We start from the raw sequence: 20533 nt of genomic DNA, 5'->3' as shown, positions 1-20533 counted from the left end.
CTAACCACATGGTGGGCCTGCCAACTCCATGCCCCTGCCTCTCCCTCCTTCGGATGAAACCATCATCTCGAATCCTGCGTTTGCTTCTCTTCTTATAGTTTTGTTGAATCTGTATGTATCCTAAAGAGTATACTTTAAAATTTTATTTTCAACAGAAAGAATAACAACATATATTATCATCATTTTGGTGTTTTTTTTTTCCTTTATATTGTTATGAATCATCCACACTGTAGTGTCACTATATTTTTAACATTTCCTTGTGACTATTATCAACTTTTATTCACCCACTTTACTGTCTGATTGGCATCTGAGTTGTTACCAGGATTTTGGTATTGTGAATCGTGCTATGAACATTCTTCTACATGTCTCCTATAGTACATGTGCAAGAGTGTCTCGAGTATATACCTAGAAGGAGATAATGCAAACTGCTTTCCAAACTGATTGCACCAACTTCCACTCCCACCAGCAACGTGAGATATCCCATGGAATCACATTTTCTCCCAGCCTGGTACTCGCAGACATTCCCTACTCTCCTTTCTATTTATTCATTGTCAATCAAGTATAAAATAGTATCTCCTTGTGGTTTTGATTTACACTTCCCTAAACACTAAAGATACAGAACCTCTCTTCATACTAAAATGTGTTTCCTCTCCTCTTTAAATGCCTGATCATGCCTTCTGTTCATTTCTCTCAATGATCTGTAGTTGTTTATTCTTGAGACTAATGCTTGGTCAGTTGTATATACTATGAATATCTTCTCCCAGTTTGCAATTTGTCATTCCAATACAATTAAGTTATCTTTAGAATTTTTTAAATGTTACTGATTTTAATAGTTAAATATATCAAGTTCTTCTTTCATAGTCAATTTAAGCAATCTTTTCTATTTGAAGGTCCAAAAATATAATAACCTTGGTAGAGTTCTAATTTTTTTTTTTTTTTTTTGACATTAAGCATTTAAGTCTGTAATACTCTGGAGTTAATCCTTTAATTTACGCTGTGAGGTGATGGATACAAATCCATCCTTTTCCAAATGGAAACTCAATTTTTCCGGCTTCATCATAGACTAGTACTGCCTGCTCCCACTCATTTGACATGCTACTTCTGTCATAAACCAAAGTTCCATATGTATATGGGTCTCTTCTGTGGCTCTCTATTCCACTGGTCAAGTTATCTATCCTTCAGCCAATAATATAAAAGCTTCATAACTCCTGCTAAGGGTGAAATGAAACTATAGTTTATCTTTCTCATAATGTCTGTATGATTTTGATATTGGGATTATACTGACCTTACATGATGAGTTGAGGAGCATTTTTCCTAATATCTGAAACTGTTTTGTTCTGTTGTCCTGCAACTGCCCCGCATTTATTTAAAACTGGGATAATCTGTTCCTTCAAAGTTTGCTAGAAATTGCCTGTAATGCCATCTTGGTCATGTTTTCTTTGAATGAAGATGTTTATCAACTGCTTCAATTTCTACAAATCAGAGACTATTCAAGTTTTTAAATTGTTTTTTAGTCAACTCTGGTTATATTTTTTTCTTAATTTTTCCATTTCATTTGTTTTAAAAATCACTGGCATTTAACTGTTCATAGTATTCCCTTATTACCTACCATAGGCAATGGTGTGCAAGAAGACAGAATCTTAACTGTTCTTCCCAATTTTATCTTCCCACATCTTAGTGCAGCCTCTCCTGTCTTAGGCCAAACCTACTACAACTACAGTTAACAGGACAGATACCAAAATAACCACCCAGCACCCATACAAAATCTTCTCAGTTTGCTTCCTTTCCCTCTAAATTTCCTCTAGTTTGATCTTGGAAGAGGAAGCCAGTAGTCACATGCTAGTTCAACAACCCGGAAGGACCCAGAACTGGATTTCCTGGTTCTTATGGTAGTGGAATTACCATTTTCTTCTATTTTCCAAACTTTCTATGGTGTTATATTATTCTTACGATAAAATTATTAACACTTTAAAAGATAGTGCTAGAAATGATAAAATACTAATTGTCTTTAGAGCAAAACAATCCAATTTTCAGGTCTATTAAATGGCTATTTAGCTGAGCTCACCATTAAGTTCAACATCTTAAATTCTTCTATTGAGAAACTTTACTTAAACCTCAAAAATCTCAAATAACTAGAATTATGATAATCAAGATGATCAGAAATATATCTATGAATTTTTGGCTTATTTAAATTAAATTCTTTCAGCCATCCTATCATTTGAGAAAGTTTTAAATGTGGCAGATGGGGACACAAAGATAAATCTGATGAACTATAATTAAAATGTTAATTAGAATGTTAAAAAAATTTTGCTCAGACAATTCTATCCCCCAAAAGATTAGCTGCTCCCTTACTCATAAAATACCAAAGAAGCAATAAATTCAGATGTATTTCTATAACCAATAATCAAAATACAATCAATAATATAATCAAGAATATAATGAAAACGTGGAAAGAATGTTGGAAAAACAGTGACACTGAATCTTAAGCGATTTCTTATTGATTTCCTTGCATAAACTACAAAAAAGCCAAAATAGTATCTCAAAGAACTAAGTAATAATTTGATTTTTAATCCTTAATAAAATTTCTATAACATGAGCTATACATTAATCCAGTTACTAATTTCATCTGGCCCCATAAGGTGTCAAGAATCCCCAATATGAACTGTGTAAGTTGCAATTGTCTAAAAAAAGGTCATCTAATGGGGCTGTTATTCCATAAATGCCTATCTTTATAACTGCTTATCAGCCTTCATTTTTCTCTCCTTCATTTACATATCCCTCCACTGCTTTCTGTTCTCCAGCTATTGTATAGAATAAAATTATATTTTGTTTTCCATATTTCCCAGACTGAATTCTATGCTTTATGTTCTTAATTTCAAAACTAGATGAATTTAAAAAGTATCAAATTCTCCAAAGAAGAAAAGGTGAGTTGATAAGTAATTACAGGGCCTTGGATGTGACTTACAGCTATAGCAATCTAGAGAGAAATAACCATTAAAAAGTCAAACAAATCAAACATCTCATTTGGGAAAAACAAAAATGTAAACTCGTTGAGTTCTCCTAAGTTACACCAATTATCCATCTATGTTCTCTCTTTGAGCATTTTCTAAATCTTCAGACAACAAATTCACATAAAAAATATTACAAACTTTTCTTTCAGGAAGTTTCTTACTTGTCTCTAGATGCTCCCAGTGCCAAAACAATAGGATCTGCAATCTCCAACATGGACTGTAGGATAGAAGCTACCACAATGAAAAGGATAATACTGAGCAGGAATGCACGGTGAACAACCTGTAGTTCTATTAGACCAGTCTGCACTGCCAGGATTAACAGCGTAACTCCTTCTGTCATGCCCCTAAAAACAACAACGTCATACATTTTCAGAGAGAGAAGAAATACAATAATCAGGATCTCATTTAATTCTGAGAGAAAATAATCCAAAGGCTTATTAGACTTGTTACATATTTCTGGATCTAATCTCACTTTAAGATTCAAAAAAACTGATCAGTATATTAACTTTCTATTACTATATAACATTAATATAATATGTGGCCATATATATTATATGACCACATGTGCAAAAGCGTAATAGCTATTATTTTATCGTATACAACAATGAGGGAAAAAAGCTACTTTTAAAATAAAGTTTTCCCACCAGGCTTTGCTAATGAGCCAGATATTTCTTCCGTTCTTAGCCATCCAATGAATTAACCTATTTATATTAGGATACCTATCCTATTATAAAAGATAAAATCATAGATCCAGCCAAGAAAATCATAGGTGAACGTCTGAAAAATCCTGGAGAAAGGTCTTTTAAAGCAGACCAAAAGACCCAGAAGACATAAAGGAAGAGAACAATAAATACAAATTTAAAAAAAAAAAAAATTAATTTTCATATGGAAAATATACCACATAAAAAGTCATAAGACTTGTTATCCTATTGGCTTGATTTACAATGAACTCTCACAAATAAATGAGAAATGAGCAAAGGACTGTCCCAGGTTTAAAAACTACAACTAGATTAGCCAATATTATAAGACTGAGGATACCAAGTATTGATACAGATGTGAGGGAAAACAGGCACACTAATGTTGAGGTATAAAGAGATAGAACTTAGAACATTTCTGGAGAAAAAATTGCTAATAAGTTTGAAATGTACATATTCATCCACTTAATAATCTTACTTGCAAAAATATCTCCTATGGATGTACTATAAAAGTTGTCAAGATATAAGAGAAAATACAGTGAATAGTGGGACACTCAGACTGTGAAAGGCTGTAGGATAATTACCCTGGTGCTTTCAACAAATAAAATGCAAGGGGGAAAGCAGGGAGATAGAAGGGGACCTGCCTATTAAGAGAGACTTAAGTGACAAATATGGACCTTAGTTGAATCTCAAGTTGAGAAAAAAAGAAAAAAAATTTTTTAAGTTACATAATCAGGGGAATTTGAACACCAGCAGGATATCTGATATCAAGGAATTCTTCTTTTATTAGGAATGATCACTTCATTATGAATGAAATATTTACAAACAAAATGTATGGATAAAATCTGGATTTGTTCCAAACAGCTGCAGCTGTGGGTAGCAGGAGAGGACAGGGTGGGTACTGGGCATAAGTGGATACTGCTGGAGATGGGTGATGGGTACATAAGGGTTTATTTTACTATGACATATACAAAGACACTCACAGCAGCATATTTTTTAATAGCAAAGTAAAAAAAAAACAAAAACAAAAAAGATAAGCCCAAACTATGGAATACTATGCCTTTATCAAAATGAATGAGACGTATCTGTATGTGTTGACGTAAAGAACAAACCAAACCAAAACAAAAAACTATAAAACATATTAAGTGAAAAAATGAAGTACAGAATAATGTGCATAGTATGTGGAACTGAACAACAACAAAAATGTGGATGTCCCTGTAAGAAATTTAAAAATATCTTTGCAAAGTAGAGGAAGAAGCTGTCACTATTCATTTTAAACCTCTGGAATGATATGCATTTTCTAAACTTAAACATGAATTATTTTTCATGGTATCTCCCTCTCCTTTTTCCTCCCATTTTAAAGGTGTTATCTGAGACTGTCAGGGAGTTAATGGCCATATTTTTTTTCTTTTTTTTTAAAAAAAACCTAATATACAAAAAAAAGGTTTCCTCAATTTGCAAGGTACTCACCATCTACTAACACTGCAATAATCCATATAAAAATTTAAGAACTTTAAGAGGTTACTTACATAAATGTAGACATTAAACTTCTATATTAAAACAAGAGGAATCACAAGAAGTTCTAGATGTAGGGTTTCCCAATACATGATCTTAGTTATTTAGTAACTAGATTAACTATTCTGCATTCTCATTAATGTTTTCTTTGAAACTCCAATCAGTATTCAAGTTGTGTTCAAACATGAAACAAACACCTTTAAGAAAGTAAAGTATCAAATACAGAAATCTGATTTTAGCAGGACGCTTACACTTTAAATAGGAAAAAAGCAAGATATCAAAAATCTCTTCAATAAATCTAGGGAAGGAAAGTACAAGCATTATTATGTTCACACAATAAAAATACTTCTTTTATATAGGATTTCTTCATAGTATTTTTATCCAAATGCTATAACCATTCAGAAAAAAAATAAATCAAAACCTCTCAGAATTCCATTTCCTCTAAAATTCATCAACGAAAGAAATTCATCATTATTACTCCAACTTATCTGTAAGATTGAAATTTCTAGGCATCTTACGTAGTGTAAAGAACTCACCGATTCATGGCAGGATCATTCATGAAAGCTCGATAACCCTGCAAGTAAAACTTGCAAAGTGTCAGAACACCCAAGGCAACAAAAGACACCGTGAAGACCAAACCCAAAAGGGAATAAGGAGTGCTGCAACATTCAGCAATACTGGAAAAAAGGGAGAAAAAGTTAACAGACATAAATTTTCCATTTAGAATAAAAACATCGTAAGCCTTTAAATAACCACCAAGCTTAATCGCATCTTAGAACACCCCAACCAAAATCTGAGGTAAAATCCCCCAGTCATGCTATTAATAATTCAAATTCATTCTTCTTATAATTATTCAAACCTACATCTTTCTATCTCTTTGGCAAATATCCAGCACATGGCACCATTTCTGAAAGAACGATCTTCTTTATTTTTCTTCTTAATTATATATCATTTCCTTCAAACGCAGTAAAATTCTAAAGAGCTCAGATCTTGTTCAAACATTAAGAAACATATAATCAGCATGCTACTAAATTCAAAAGAAACTTGTGCAGTTGTCCATTGTTCTTTCTAAAAGAGTTTGTTATTACAATTGTTCAGATTGTACTGCTTTTATGATTATTGGCTGACTCCCAGGGGGCAGGGCCTATGTTGACTTACTAGTCCCCAACTCCCACAACTACAAAAGTGTCTTACATACTAGTGTTTAGAAATTTTCTTAAATTAATTTAGGTTTAGAGAAATGCATTTTTTATGGATTTTTTTCAAAAGCATATCAGAGATGAGTGTATAACAATGTAGCTTACAAGGGGTCACAGTGTGATTGTTAAAACCTTGTGGATTGCACTCCCTTTATCCAGTGTATGGATGGATAAGTAGAAAAATGGGGGCAAAAACTAAATGAAAAATAGGGTGGGATGGGGGGGTGATTTGGGTGTTCTTTTTTACTTTTATTTTTTATTCTTATTCTGATTCTTTCTGGTGTAAGGAAAATGTTCAAAAACAGATTGGGAGGAGAACCTAAGATGGCGGCTAGGTGAGACAGGGCAAAAAAACACCTCCATGAAAAATACTAGATAAAAACCAGAAGGTGACCCAGAATACCAGTTTCAACGATGCACCAGCTGGACAAGGTCTGCTACAACCACAGGAGCCCATGCACTTGGTGAAACCGGGAGTCTGCATTCTGAAACGAGTAAGCTGGCTGAAGACCTGCAGCCACGTTGCAGTGTGGGGAAGCCAGGGGTTGGCATTTGGAGACAGACTGGTTCTTTTAAAAAAAAAAAGGGAAAAACCCAGGAGCGGCTGCAGTTGCGACGGTGGGAACCGCACAGTGAAGCATGGCAGGAGTGGGTCGAGCCAACCTCTCGGTGTCTGGCGTGGAGGATAGCCCACTGCAGATTTCCTCAGGGCCAGAGGGGTGGAGGGGAGAGCCAAAAGGAGAAACCCTGCTGCTTGCAGCTGGCTCCCCGGCGGGCTGGAGACACTCCTGCCCAGAGCCAGGCCCACAGCCCAGAGCCGCACCAGTTGTCCCAGAGCTGGGAAGGAGGAACTGTGTGAAGGGGGGGTGGGGAGGGGTGGAGACGCCCCATTCAGCCATCTTTGCATCAGGCTGAGAGCGCCCCTGCATGGCCCGGTGGCCCAGGGCTTCCCTTGAGGGACGGTGTGCACTTGTGACGTGGCACAGCACTCCCTCAGCAGAGGTCCTGGAAGATCACAGCCGAGAAGGGGGGCCCGCTCGGAAAACCCAGGGACGCTATGTCAATGCTAGTGGTTTGTGGGTCAACGACAGAGAAAATCAGGGGCAAAACTGAAATGAAGGCTTAGATTCTTGCAACAGCCTTGAATTTCCGGGAATACCTGGGAGGTTTGAATATTAAAGCTGCCCTGCCTCCCTAACCACCCAGACACATGCCCCACATTCAGGGCGGACAGCTCCAACAACATACCCAAACTGAGTTCACCACCTGAACCCCACAAGAATCATTTCCCCACACACTACAAAGACAAAGTTGAGGAGAACTGACTTGAAGGGTACAGGTGACTCGCAGACGCCATCTGCTGTTAGTTAGAGAAAGTGTACGCCACCAACTTGTATTTCTGAAAAATGAGATTGGTATTTTTTTTTACAACTTGAAAGAACCCTATCAAGCAAAGCAAATGCCAAGAGGCCAAAAACAACAGAAAATCTTAATGCATATGATTAAAACCAGACGATATGGAGAACCCAATCCCAAACACCCAAATCAAAATATCAGAAGAAACACAGTACTTGGCGCAATTAATCAAAGAACTACAATCGAGGAAAGAAAACATGGCAAAGGATATAAAGGACATGAAGAAGACCATGGCACAGGATATAAGGGACATAAAGAAGACCCCAGAAGAGCATAAAGAAGAAATTGCAAGAGTAAATAAAAAAACAGAAGACCTTATGGAAATAAAAGAAACTGTTGGCCAAATTAAAAAGACTCTGGATACTCATAATACAAGATTAGAGGAAGCTGAACAATGACTCAGTGTCCTAGAAGTCCACAGAACAGAAAATGAAAGAACAAAGGACAGAATGGAGTAAAAAATTGAAAAAATTGAAAAGGATCTCAGGGATATGATAGACAAAATAAAACATCCAAATTTAAGACTCACTGGTGTCCCAGAAGGGAAGGGAAAAAGTCCAGAAAGAGTATTCAAAGAAATTGTTGGGGAAAACTTCCCAAACCTTCTACACAATATAAATACACAACGCATAAATACCCAGCGAACTCCAAATAGAATAAATCCAAATAAACCCACTCCACGACATATTCTGATCAGACTCTCAAATACTGAAGAGAAGAAGCAAGTTCTGAAAGCAGCAAGAGAAAAGCAATTCACCACATACAAAGGAAACAACACAAGACTAAGTTGCGACTACTCAGCGGCCACCATGGCAGCAAGAAGGCAGTGGCATGACATACTTCAAATTCTGAAAGAGAAAAATTTCCAACCAAGAATACTTTAACCAGCAAAATTCTCCTTCAAATCTGAGGGAGAGCTTAAATTTTTCACAGACAAACAAATGCTGAGAGAGTCTGCCAATAAAAGACCTGCCCTACTTCAGATACTAAAGGGAGCCCTATCGACAGAGAAACAAAGAAAGGAGAAAGAGATAAAGAGAATTTTAACAGACATATACAGAACCTTACATCCCAAATCACCAGGACACTCATTTTTCTCTAGGGATCATGGATCTTTCTCCAGAATGGACTAATATGCTGGGACATAAAACAAGCCTCAATAAATTAAAAAACAAACAAGCAATTGAACATATTCAAAGCACAATCTCTGACCACAATGGAATACAAATAGAAGTCAATAATTTTTGAATTCTAACTTCACTATTTACTTCCTACATGATACAAAATACACAAACTCTAAGGACAAATCAGTGGTTTTGAACTCAAAGTAAAATATGTAATTTTTGACAAGAACTGTATAAAGGTGGGGGAATGGAGGAGTATAGGAACACAGTTTATGTGTCCTACTGAAGTTAAGTTGGTATCAAAGAAAAACAAGATTGTTATGGATTTAAGAGGTTAATTTTAAGCCCCACAGTAAACACAAAGAAATTATCAGAGAATATGACCATAGAGATGAAAAGTAGAGTATGGGTTAAGAGAAATGGGGAGTTAAGAAATGAGTGTAGGGTTGCTGTTTGAGGTGAAGGGAAATTTCTAGTAATGCATGGTGGGAGGGAGATAGCATTACAACATTCTAAATGTGATTAATCCCACTAATGGAATGCTAGGGAGGGGTTGGAATGGGAAGATTAAGGCTGTATATATGTTTCCACAATTGAGGAAAAAAAAAAAGACAGTCCAAATAGATGACAACTGAATGCCAAGGATGACCCTGGATGGGATCTGAGGATGGAGGACAGGAGGCTCAAAGGGACACAGCTGAGACATAAGGAAAAAAAAAAAATGGAAACATAGAATGTAAGCTTTGTATCAATGTTGAATCTCTTGTACTTCTTAGCTGCGTTTAATGGGATTGCATAAAAGAATGTTCTTGTTCATGGGAATTGTATATGTGAATTATAGTGTTTGTTCAAGGATGTGTGCAGCTTGCTCTCATATGTTCAGAAGACAGAGCAAGATGATGGATGATAGACAGGGAGGGAAAGAAATGGTGGTGTGACAGCATGTTAAAGTTGGTGGATTGGGGTATCGGGGGAGGGGGGGCCAGAGTATGCTGGAGTTCTGTGTATGGGGTTTGTATTGTTTTTGCAACTGTTCCTATAACTATGAATTTATTTCAAAACAAAATTAAAAAAAAGATTGGGGTGATGAATGCATAACTATATGATGGTACTGTGAACAGCTGATTGTACACCATGGATGACTGTGTGGTATGTGAATATATCTCAATAAAACTGAATTTAATTAAAAAACAAAAGGCACATGTTAGAGAATATAGCCCTAGACCATTTAAAAATAATTTTAATATCAAGTTTTAGAATAAGAAAAACTTGATATGAATACTATATATAAGGAGAACTGGAAGTCCTTACACTAGAGCTTCAAAATGCTTGTACATTGAACAGATTAAATATTAACATGCATATTTTATAAATACATGTAACATTATGGACTAATAAATTGAAAGATGTTTTGTTAATTATAATTTCTATTTTCTGGATCCAAAAAACCTTTGTTTTTCAGTTCCTTTGCATGTGCTTTTTGGTTGGTTTTGTTTGTTTAGTCAGGGTAAACTTGTAATCCTTGTCTGGGACACAAAAGCTACAAGAAGGACAGAGAACAGTACTTATGGAGATGTAAATTTAAAAAAGAACCAACATGGGATCTTCTCAATTAAAACCTGTATTTTGAGAAAGGGGCAATCTAATCTGGCTAAGTATAGAAAAGGAAGAGGGAGAAAATTACTTTGGTAAGATAGTTAAACCTCATCTAAAATCCCAGTCTTACTTACTTTGTAAGTAAGCTCAAATTCATTTACAGCTTACTGATGTGTTAGCCTATCATACCCTGCTATCCTTCATTTGATTGCAAGTCAAGAGCTGTGCTTTGTAAGGATGACAAAATCTGGTTTAAAGCACTGATTTTATTTCCACACTTAGGTTAGCCTATCCACAGGACTGTGTATTGGTCTTCTCTTTAAATGCAGTTATTTTTTGATCACTTAAAAGTTTGACATAAAATCTCCATAGTAATTACATAAAAACAAACAGCAGTAAAACTCGATTAGCAGGAATTGGCTATTAAAACATGTTTATTTTGTTATCAATTTACTACATGTTTATAGAAGCTACTACTTATCAATTAAGAGTTATTTTCAAAAAGTATTAAAATCTCATTGAGTACCAATTAAGTTTATGGTATTCATTTGTCAAAATAGGTACTGTCCCATGACATTTTATACACATATCGTACATAGTTCTCCTTTTGTATTGATACTTAACTATGTGCAATGGTTTAAATCTTAACAAATAATATGCTCCATAGGAGTAAATCAGTTGTAAACGTATCCCCTGTGGCATTTAGTGCCGAGTCCTTCATCATACTGGATGACTGATAAACTACAGCTGTATGTTAACTAGAACTCCATGGTTTTTAACTTTTGTCTACATATACGTTCAAGGAGGATATATCTTCACTCTTGCCTTTTAAAGCGACAATGAGCTAGGAAAAGATGGGGCTTGAGATTCAAACTCAGAGTTAAAAAAATGACATGTGGTTCTAGCATAGGCTAACATTGTTATGAAGATGCTGAAGTGGGAAAAGGAACTGAGTGACTTAAAACATATTTTAAAAACTAAATCTTAAAAAATAAGACTTAGGATTCCATTGGGTTAAACAGTGAAGTACTATGATACACTCATCTCAGCAATTATTTGACTCTTATTTCAAAACAGAAGCAAAAAATTCAAAATAAGAAGGCACAGTGACAGTGTATGGATAAGTCACAGGTTTTGAACTCAGACAACAGGCTTGAGTGTTAACTCTGCCTCTTTTAGCAGTGTCACTTGGGGTAAGTTACTCTCTGTAATACATTGTCCTCAGCCATAAAATGGTAATAATAATAATGATGACACCTACTTCTCAGGGTTGTTGTGAAGATTAATCGTAAGGCAAAGTCTTAGTCGTTTATCTGGCACATATTAAATACTCAATTAATGATAGGTACTTTAATAACATTTCTTTATCTTATTTACCCAGTAATATACATTTAAATGGAAAACTATTTTTAAAGTTTGTTATTATCTTTCCACAAATCATTTGCTGTATCTTTGGTCCACAGCACAACCAAATGTGTCAGTATAATATTAGTACCTCCCTGTACTGTCAGACCTGAATGAAAGTTCTATCTTAATAAAATGAATTACTGCAATGTAACTATTAGAAATAATTTTCAAAACTTACTAGTCCTAGGTCAAAGTTTTATCTTCCTGTGGTTATATATAGTCTCATACACTCTTGTTAATTACCTTGTCAGAAAAAGGAAAAGAAGCCTCTCACGTGATGCAGGCTGATCTCGAGTACTGAAATAGGAGTAAATCTGAAGAGCAAATAAGACAAGCCAGAAAACCATGAAAAGAACAGGAACTACTAGTTGATTCCACAGGGACATTCCCAAGGCTAGAAGGCCATATACCTCCACTACCTGAATAAGAAAATAAGATTAGATCAGTTTATATATGAAACACTTCCTATTGCTTCAAACACATTTAAAAAGAATTTAGTCTAAAGTTCTTAAACAGAAATTCAGCTAAATTCCTCTAAAGTTACCTCTATACATAATAAATAGCACAAGTTATTTTTTCTTTTAAGTTTACTGATTTTGTTTTATTATAATACCTGAAACAGATTCATCTGATTACAACAGCAAACTGTCCTAATAATTTAGGGATAAGGTCACATTCAGAGTAGAACTAGTAAGAGCGACATATAAAGAACAAGATTAGTCATGAGCAAAACTAATATATCCGCAAATGTAGTTTGAGGAGTTTGAGATATACACCCTTACGTAAGCAAAGTGATGAGGACCACCATGAATGATGTGATGCTGCTTGAGGGGCTAGGAAAATGGGAAATGTAAAATGAAGACTTTTTCAGGATTTATTCAGGAATGTCACAGATGAGAAATAGATTCAATGGAAGACAAGAATATTTAATCACTGGAGAGATTTACTCTACTGGGGAGCAAAGATAGTTAACAAGTCTTTTTATCCAGACAAATAAATTCTCCTTGTTCTTGTGTTCCTCAAGCAACATTTCTGTTTGTTTGGTTTGCCATGTACATTAACACTAGGAAAAGGCCATCTCTAAAAAAGGCTGACTCATCTATTATAAATTAATAAATTAGCTGTCTAGTTTATAAGACATCCTCTTATGAGATTGATTAGTGGGAATTAATTCCTGGAATCTGATAATATCTAGGAGCATAGATGTAACCAAGTTTCTCAAGTTACTGAGCCAGGGACCAAACCCCAGTAACACAAGGTTCTGCCAAGGGAGCCTACAAAACCCTAACCTAAGCAGCCAGCTCTCTTGATGTGATACCAGAATATCCCAATCAACTCAAATTACTTTTCTGAGTAAGTCATATAGAAATTCTATTTTCAAGTTTCTAATTAATATCTATGTCTAGGTAGATAACAAATATCAGAGATCTTTTAAGTATTAAAAGTTAAAATAGATTGATCAGCAGATTATCCAAATTTTTAAATTTTCCCTTGTTAAGCAAATGCTGGGGAACAATTTAGTCACAATTAACTTCTTTTCCACCTAACTAGAAAATGTAAAAAGAAAAAGAGAATGGCTCAACTAGCTGCAAAATTATTATTAGAAGCCTATTGATCATTAGGAGGTGGGAAGTACTCTTCCTCCTTTCCATTAAAGCAACAAACCACTAAAAAACCTTACAAGTTTCCATTTCTTGCCTATCAAACTCTTTTCAGGTCACATAATTCTATAATCTATGATTTATTTTCAACCACTGCACCTATCCATGCATGAATCTTATAGCAACCAAGAAGTAAACACAACAACTGAAAAACAAAGGCTTTCTCCTTAGGGTTATTAAACATTTAATATTCAATAAATACTTACTGAATATTAGTGTCTATTACAAAATGGGATAGAGTCACAAAATTAAATTCAAAGAAAAAATACACATCTTAAATTTAATCTGTCACCCTCACTCTGAAAATAATTACAGGCTCTTCCTCCTAAAGCAGCTCTTCATTGAGAGTGTGAAAATAATTTCTTTTTTGAAAGATCTACTTCCTGGAAAACCAGCCAAGATAATTGCTGCATAAGATGAAGAAAATAAAATCAGGTAAGGCCAAGATCTTAGGGAGATTTTTCTGGAAGATCTCCTCCTGGGGCCACAAGGATTGCTTCCCTTTGTACTATCAGTTTGGTTAATCAGAGAGCTTCCTGTACCTTAATAGTGTATCACATACAGACATCAAAAGGTAGAAGAGAATGCTTATTTTAGCAGTCTTTTTATAGCATCAGTTTTAAGATTGTATTTATGAAATTTAATTATTGATGAAATCAATGGAAATATGTCTCTCTCAAATGTCTATTGCTTATGTCTAAGAGTAATCTGTTTTAGAGCAAAGGCTGAAAAAAGTAGTGAAGAAATGGTACTCTAAAAAGCATTATGCTGGCAAAGTCAGTACAAGTACTATATCTTAACGAAATCCATTACATTAAATCCCAGAACTATTTAACTTTTTGGTTTAAATAAATTCAGCAAGCATAGGGAAGAAATAGTATTCATACTGGGACTACAACCAAGAGAAAAGTTAGGATTTGACTTCAAGGTTTTCAAATCTTTATCACATTCATCTTCACTATAATAGCTAACACATGCTGAACACTTACCATCTGCCTGGCACTGAACTAGGGGCTCCACATGTACTAACTCATTTAAATCTCATAGCAACCCTATGAGGAAGGTACAACTATGATTATTATCTCCATTTTACAGATGCGTGAGGTTAAATGAGTAACCTAAGGTTGCACAGCCAGAAAACAGCAACACCAGGATATGAACCGAGATGGTCTGCCTGCAGAGAATTCCTTCACTTAATTGCTTCTCAACAGAACTTCATAATAAAGAATCTCAGACACTCCTAATTGGTTTGAAAATAACTGCTACTTTGCAACTGTAAAACAGAATGTTGCCATGACCATGACTGTGAAATAAAAAAAAAAAAAAAACTAAACCTTTAATGTACTTGTTACTTATATAGTATTTTATCTACTTGCTTGTGGTTGTCAGTCTTACCTGAACCAATTCTCTGTATGCAGACTTAGCAAGGTTATAAGGTACTAAAAGATTAGACCCAAGAAAATAAAGAACTTCCAATGCAGTAAAAATCATAGCAAATTTGTTGATGATAACAATAGTCTCCAGAGGAACAAGGCAGAGTCTTGCTAGCAGAGGAAGCATATGAGCTGAGAAGAGCCAAATCTGCTTCGTTTTCATGACACAGGAACATAAAGTACACACCACCAACTGACCTAAAAAGGGAGAGAAGAATGTATTTAAATTATGAGCATTTAGTATTCTCAAAATAAACAAAATATACTGAATGTAAAGATGGAGAGTTTACTGGCAATCTAGAAGGCTGCTTTTGAAGACGTCTAAGCAGATCAATTGGATAGTATTATTTTTAAACCAAATTTTAACTTCATCTGCCTATAATTACATATTCACCTGTTCTGTGAATTTTGAGTAACGATTCCCTAGGATCGATGAGCAAAAAGCAGCATAAATCCCCATTGATCTTTACTGCATTCCAGATGGCAAGTATAATATGGAGAAAGTTTTAAAGAAAGTCAAATCAGTATAATGCAGTTACTACTGCTTGTATGTTGTTTTATACAGCTTCTTTTCCAGAGGCATTCACTTATTTAACTGTTCAAGTATGCAGTGAAAGCATAAAATCCAAAAGAGATATGATTACTTGTCCAAGATCATACTGCCACAAGAAAATTTGCTGAGGTTTTCAACCTTTAATTGTTTTCACAGGGCCACACAGCAGCTTTCTCAAATGACTCAATCATGAAAGTTAAACTCTGAAAAGTTTAAATAACAAATTCTTCTCATGAGGAATTGCACATGATTATTACTGAAAAGTAAGAAAACAGGAAGAAAAGAAAAAATTCAATCTCTATAATCCCATTACCCAAAGGTACTACTGTTAATAACTGGGGTCCATTAAACGAAGTATTGCATGTAAAACCTTAGCTTTATATCTGAAGCCTAGTAAAAGCTCAATAAAAATTACTATTCAAGCTAGAAGGAAATATCTGAAACTGGAAAAGCAACCCAGTAGCCTTGATTCTTAAAGATGATTGCATAACTATGTAATAGCTTACATGTTATGATTGTGTGACTGTGAAAATGTTGTGGCTCATATTCCCTTTACCCAGTGTATGGGCAGATGAGTAGAAAAATGGGGACAAAAACTAAATGAAAAATAGGGTGGGATGGGGGAGATGTAATGCTTGGGGCGTTCTTTTTTACTTTTATCTTTATTCTTATTTTTATTCTTTTAGGAGTAAGGAAGATGTTCAAAAAATTGGGGTGATGAATGCACAACTATATGATGGTACTGTGAACAGTTGATTGTACACTGTGGATGACTGTATGGTATGTGAATGTATCTCAATAAAACTGAACTTAAAATAAAAAAAATTAAAAATAAAAAGTTAACTATTCATATTATTTGCCACTCTTCCAAATTTTCTCTATGCATATGAATATACATAAATGTTTTATATAAAGGGGATCATAATGTAATCAGCTTTTGCCATTTAACTTATTTCACATATCTTTCCATATTAATAAGTATATACATGGTTAGTTTTAATCGTTGTGTGGTATATTACATTGAATGTATGTGACGTGATATTAGCCTTTGGCTGTTTCTAAATATTTCATAATTATACAATGCTTTGTATGAATAAGCTTGTATGCTTATGACATCTTTGTATAAACTTCTTGAATTACATTTCCTAATACTTTCATAGGCTAAATTCCTAATAGCAAAATTACTGAGACAGAAGAAGCATTTAAGGCTTCTGGCACATACCGTCAGACTGCCTTCCAGAAACAATTTATCCAGTATACAGAGTGACCATTTTCCTACTGATTTGCCAACAGTGAAAATAATTTAGGGAGGGAGATGCAAGGAATATTTCCTAAATTATTTTAATTTGCATGTTGTTGATTACCAGTAGTGTTAAAGATGGCCAACATATAAAAATATTTGCAATTAATTGATGAAATGCTTCTTCACCTTCTTTGCTCAGTTTTTCAATTGGAATATATACCTTTTATTGCTTGATGTTAATCCTTTGTCATGTGATTGTATTTTTTACCAATGTGTCATCTGTCCTAATATTTTTAATAACCTTTAATTTCATATGATAAAGAGAATTATATGATACAGACTTTTTTTTTAATTGTAAACTGTCAAACTTACTAATCTTTTCCTAAATGGTTTCTAACCTTTGGTATCATAGCTAATTACATGGCTCCCCCATCTCCAGATTATACAAGTATTTGCCTAAATCTTCTTTCAATAAATTTTTAAATTTAAAAATACACCTGGGAAGGCGGGGCAAGATGGCAGACTGGTGAGCTGTAAGTTTTAGTTACTCCTCCAGGAAAGTAGGTAAAAAGCCAGGAACTGCGTGGACTGGACACCACAGAGCAATCTGTCTTTGGGCATACTTCATACAACACTCATGAAAACGTGGAACTGCTGAGATCAGCGAAATCTCTAAGTTTTTGCGGCCAGGGGACCCGCGCCCCTCCCTGCCAGGCTCAGTCCCGGGGGAGGAGGGGCTGTCAGCTCCGGGAAGGAGAAGGGAGAACTGCAGTGGCTGCTCTTATCGGAAACTCATTCTCCTGATTCAAACTCCAACCATAGATAGACTGAGACCAGACACCAGAGACTCTGAGAGCAGCCAGCCCAGCAGAGAGGAGACAGGCATAGAAAAAAAACAACACGAAAAACTCCAAAATAAAAGCAGAGGATTTTTGGAGTTCTGGTGAACACAGAAAGGGGAAGGGCGGAGCTCAGGCCTTGAGGCGCATATGCAAATCCCGAAGCAAAGCTGATCTCTCTGCCCTGTGGACCTTTCCTTAATGGCCCTAATTGCTTTGTCTCTTAGCGTTTCAATAACCCATTAGATCTCTGAGGAGGGCCCTTTTTTTTTTTTTTAATCCTTTTTTCTTTTTCTAAAACAATTACTCTAAGAAGCCCAATACAGAAAGCTTCAAAGAATTGCAATTTGGGCACGTCAAGTCAAGAGCAGAACTAAGAGAGCTCTGAGACAAAAGGCAATAATCCAGTGGCTGAGAAAATTCACTAAACAACACAACTTCCCAAGGAAAGGGGGGTGTCCGCTCACAGCCACCATCCTGGTGGACAGGAAACACTCCTGCCCATCGCCAGCCCCATAGCCCAGAGCTGCCCCAGACAACCCAGTGTGACGGAAGTGCTTCAAATAACAGGCACACACCACAAAACTGGGCGTGGACATTAGCCTTCCCTGCAACCTCAGCTGAATGTCCCAGAGCTGGGAAGGTGGAGCAGTGTGAATTAACAAAGCCCCATTCAGCCATCATTTGAGCAGACTGGGAGCCTCCCTACACAGCCCAGCAGCCCAGAACTGCCCTGGGGGGACGGCACTCACCTGTGACATACCACAGTCATCCCTCAACAGAGGACCCGGGGTGCACAGCCTGGAAGAGGGGCCCACTTGCAAGTCTCAGGAGCCATACGCCAATACCAAAGACTTGTGGGTCAGTGGCAGAGACAAACTGTGGCAGGACTGAACTGAAGGATTAGACTATTGCAGCAGCTTTAAAACTCTAGGATCATCAGGGAGATTTGATTGTTAGGGCCACCCCCCTCCCCGACTGCCCAGAAACACGCCCCACATACAGGGCAGGCAACACCAACTACACACGCAAGCTTGGTACACCAATTGGGCCCCACAAGACTCACTCCCCCACTCACCAAAAAGGCTAAGCAGGGGAGAACTGGCTTGTGGAGAACAGGTGGCTCGTGGACGCCACCTGCTGGTTAGTTAGAGAAAGTGTACTCCACGAAGCTGTAGATCTGATAAATTAGAGATAAGGACTTCAATTGGTCTACAAACCCTAAAAGAACCCTATCAAGTTCAGCAAATGCCACGAGGCCAAAAACAACAGAAAATTATAAAGCATATGAAAAAACCAGACGATATGGATAACCCAAGCCCAAGCACCCAAATCAAAAGACCAGAAGAGACACAGCACCTAGAGCAGCTACTCAAAGAACTAAAGATGAACAATGAGACCATAGTACGGGATATGAAGGAAATCAAGAAGACCCTAGAAGAGCATAAAGAAGACATTGCAAGACTAAATAAAAAAATGGATGATCTTATGGAAATTAAAGAAACTGTTGACCAAATTAAAAAGATTCTGGACACTCATAGTACAAGACTAGAGGAAGTTGAACAACGAATCAGTGACCTGGAAGATGACAGAATGGAAAATGAAAGCATAAAAGAAAGAATGGGGAAAAAAATTGAAAAACTCGAAATGGACCTCAGGGATATGATAGATAATATGAAACGTCCGAATATAAGACTCATTGGTGTCCCAGAAGGGGAAGAAAAGGGTAAAGGTCTAGGAAGAGTATTCAAAGAAATTGTTGGGGAAAACTTCCCAAATCTTCTAAACAACATAAATACACAAATCATAAATGCTCAGCGAACTCCAAATAGAATAAATTCAAAAAAACCCACTCCGAGACATATACTGATCACACTGTCAAACATAGAAGAGAAGGAGCAAGTTCTGAAAGCAGCAAGAGAAAAGCAATTCACCACATACAAAGGAAACAGCATAAGACTAAGTAGTGACTACCCAGCAGCCACCATGGAGGCAAGAAGGCAGTGGCACGATATATTTAAAATTCTGAGTGAGAGGAATTTCCAGCCAAGAATACTTTATCCAGCAAAGCTCTCCTTCAAATTTGAGGGAGAGCTTAAATTTTTCACAGACAAACAAATGCTGACAGAATTTGCTAACAAGAGACCTGCCCTACTGGAGATACTAAAGGGAGCCCTACAGACAGAGAAACAAAGACAGGACAGAGAGACTTGGAGAAAGGTTCAGTACTAAAGAGATTCGGTATGGGTACAATAAAGGATATTAATAGAGAGAGGGAAAAATATGGCAAACATAAACCAAAGGATAAGATGGCTGATTCAAGAAATGCCTTCACGGTTTTAATGTTGAATGTAAATGGATTAAACGCCCCAATTAAAAGATATAGATTCGCAGAATGGATCAAAAAAAATGAACCATCAATATGTTGCATACAAGAGACTCATCTTAGACACAGGGACACAAAGAAACTGAAAGTGAAAGGATGGAAAAAAATATTTCATGCAAGCTACAGCCAAAAGAAAGCAGGTGTAGCAATATTAATCTCAGATAAAATAGACTTCAAATGCAGGGATGTTTTGAGAGACAAAGAAGGCCACTACATACTAATAAAAGGGGCAATTCAGCAAGAAGAAATAACAATCGTAAATGTCTATGCACCCAATCAAGGTGCCACAAAATACATGAGAGAAACACTGGCAAAACTAAAGGAAGCAATTGATGTTTCCACAATAATTGTGGGAGACTTCAACACATCACTCTCTCCTATAGATAGATCAACCAGACAGAAGACCAATAAGGAAATTGAAAACCTAAACAATCTGATAAATGAATTAGATTTAA

The 20533-nt window shown here is 36.0% G+C and overlaps 1 protein-coding gene across 2 annotated transcripts in view; it reads right to left on the bottom strand.

The window, feature by feature from the left end:
* RNF145 (ring finger protein 145) overlaps positions 1 to 20533 on the bottom strand; it is a 69781-nt gene that overhangs the window by 11238 nt on the left and 38010 nt on the right. For both annotated transcript variants that reach the window (XM_037798812.1, XM_037798811.1), the window contains exons 5-8: positions 15020 to 15255; positions 12207 to 12382; positions 5758 to 5898; positions 3173 to 3355 (exon numbers count right to left, since the gene is read on the bottom strand). In XM_037798812.1, the coding sequence (XP_037654740.1) occupies positions 3173 to 3355; positions 5758 to 5898; positions 12207 to 12382; positions 15020 to 15255 (736 nt within the window). The remainder of the gene's footprint in view (positions 1 to 3172; positions 3356 to 5757; positions 5899 to 12206; positions 12383 to 15019; positions 15256 to 20533) is intronic.

This window comes from Choloepus didactylus, chromosome 11 (genome assembly GCF_015220235.1).
Source record: "Choloepus didactylus isolate mChoDid1 chromosome 11, mChoDid1.pri, whole genome shotgun sequence".
Taxonomy (NCBI): Eukaryota; Metazoa; Chordata; class Mammalia; order Pilosa; family Megalonychidae; genus Choloepus; species Choloepus didactylus.
The sequence above is the reverse complement of the archived record's forward strand: the minus strand, read 5'-3'. Positions and strand labels throughout refer to the sequence as shown.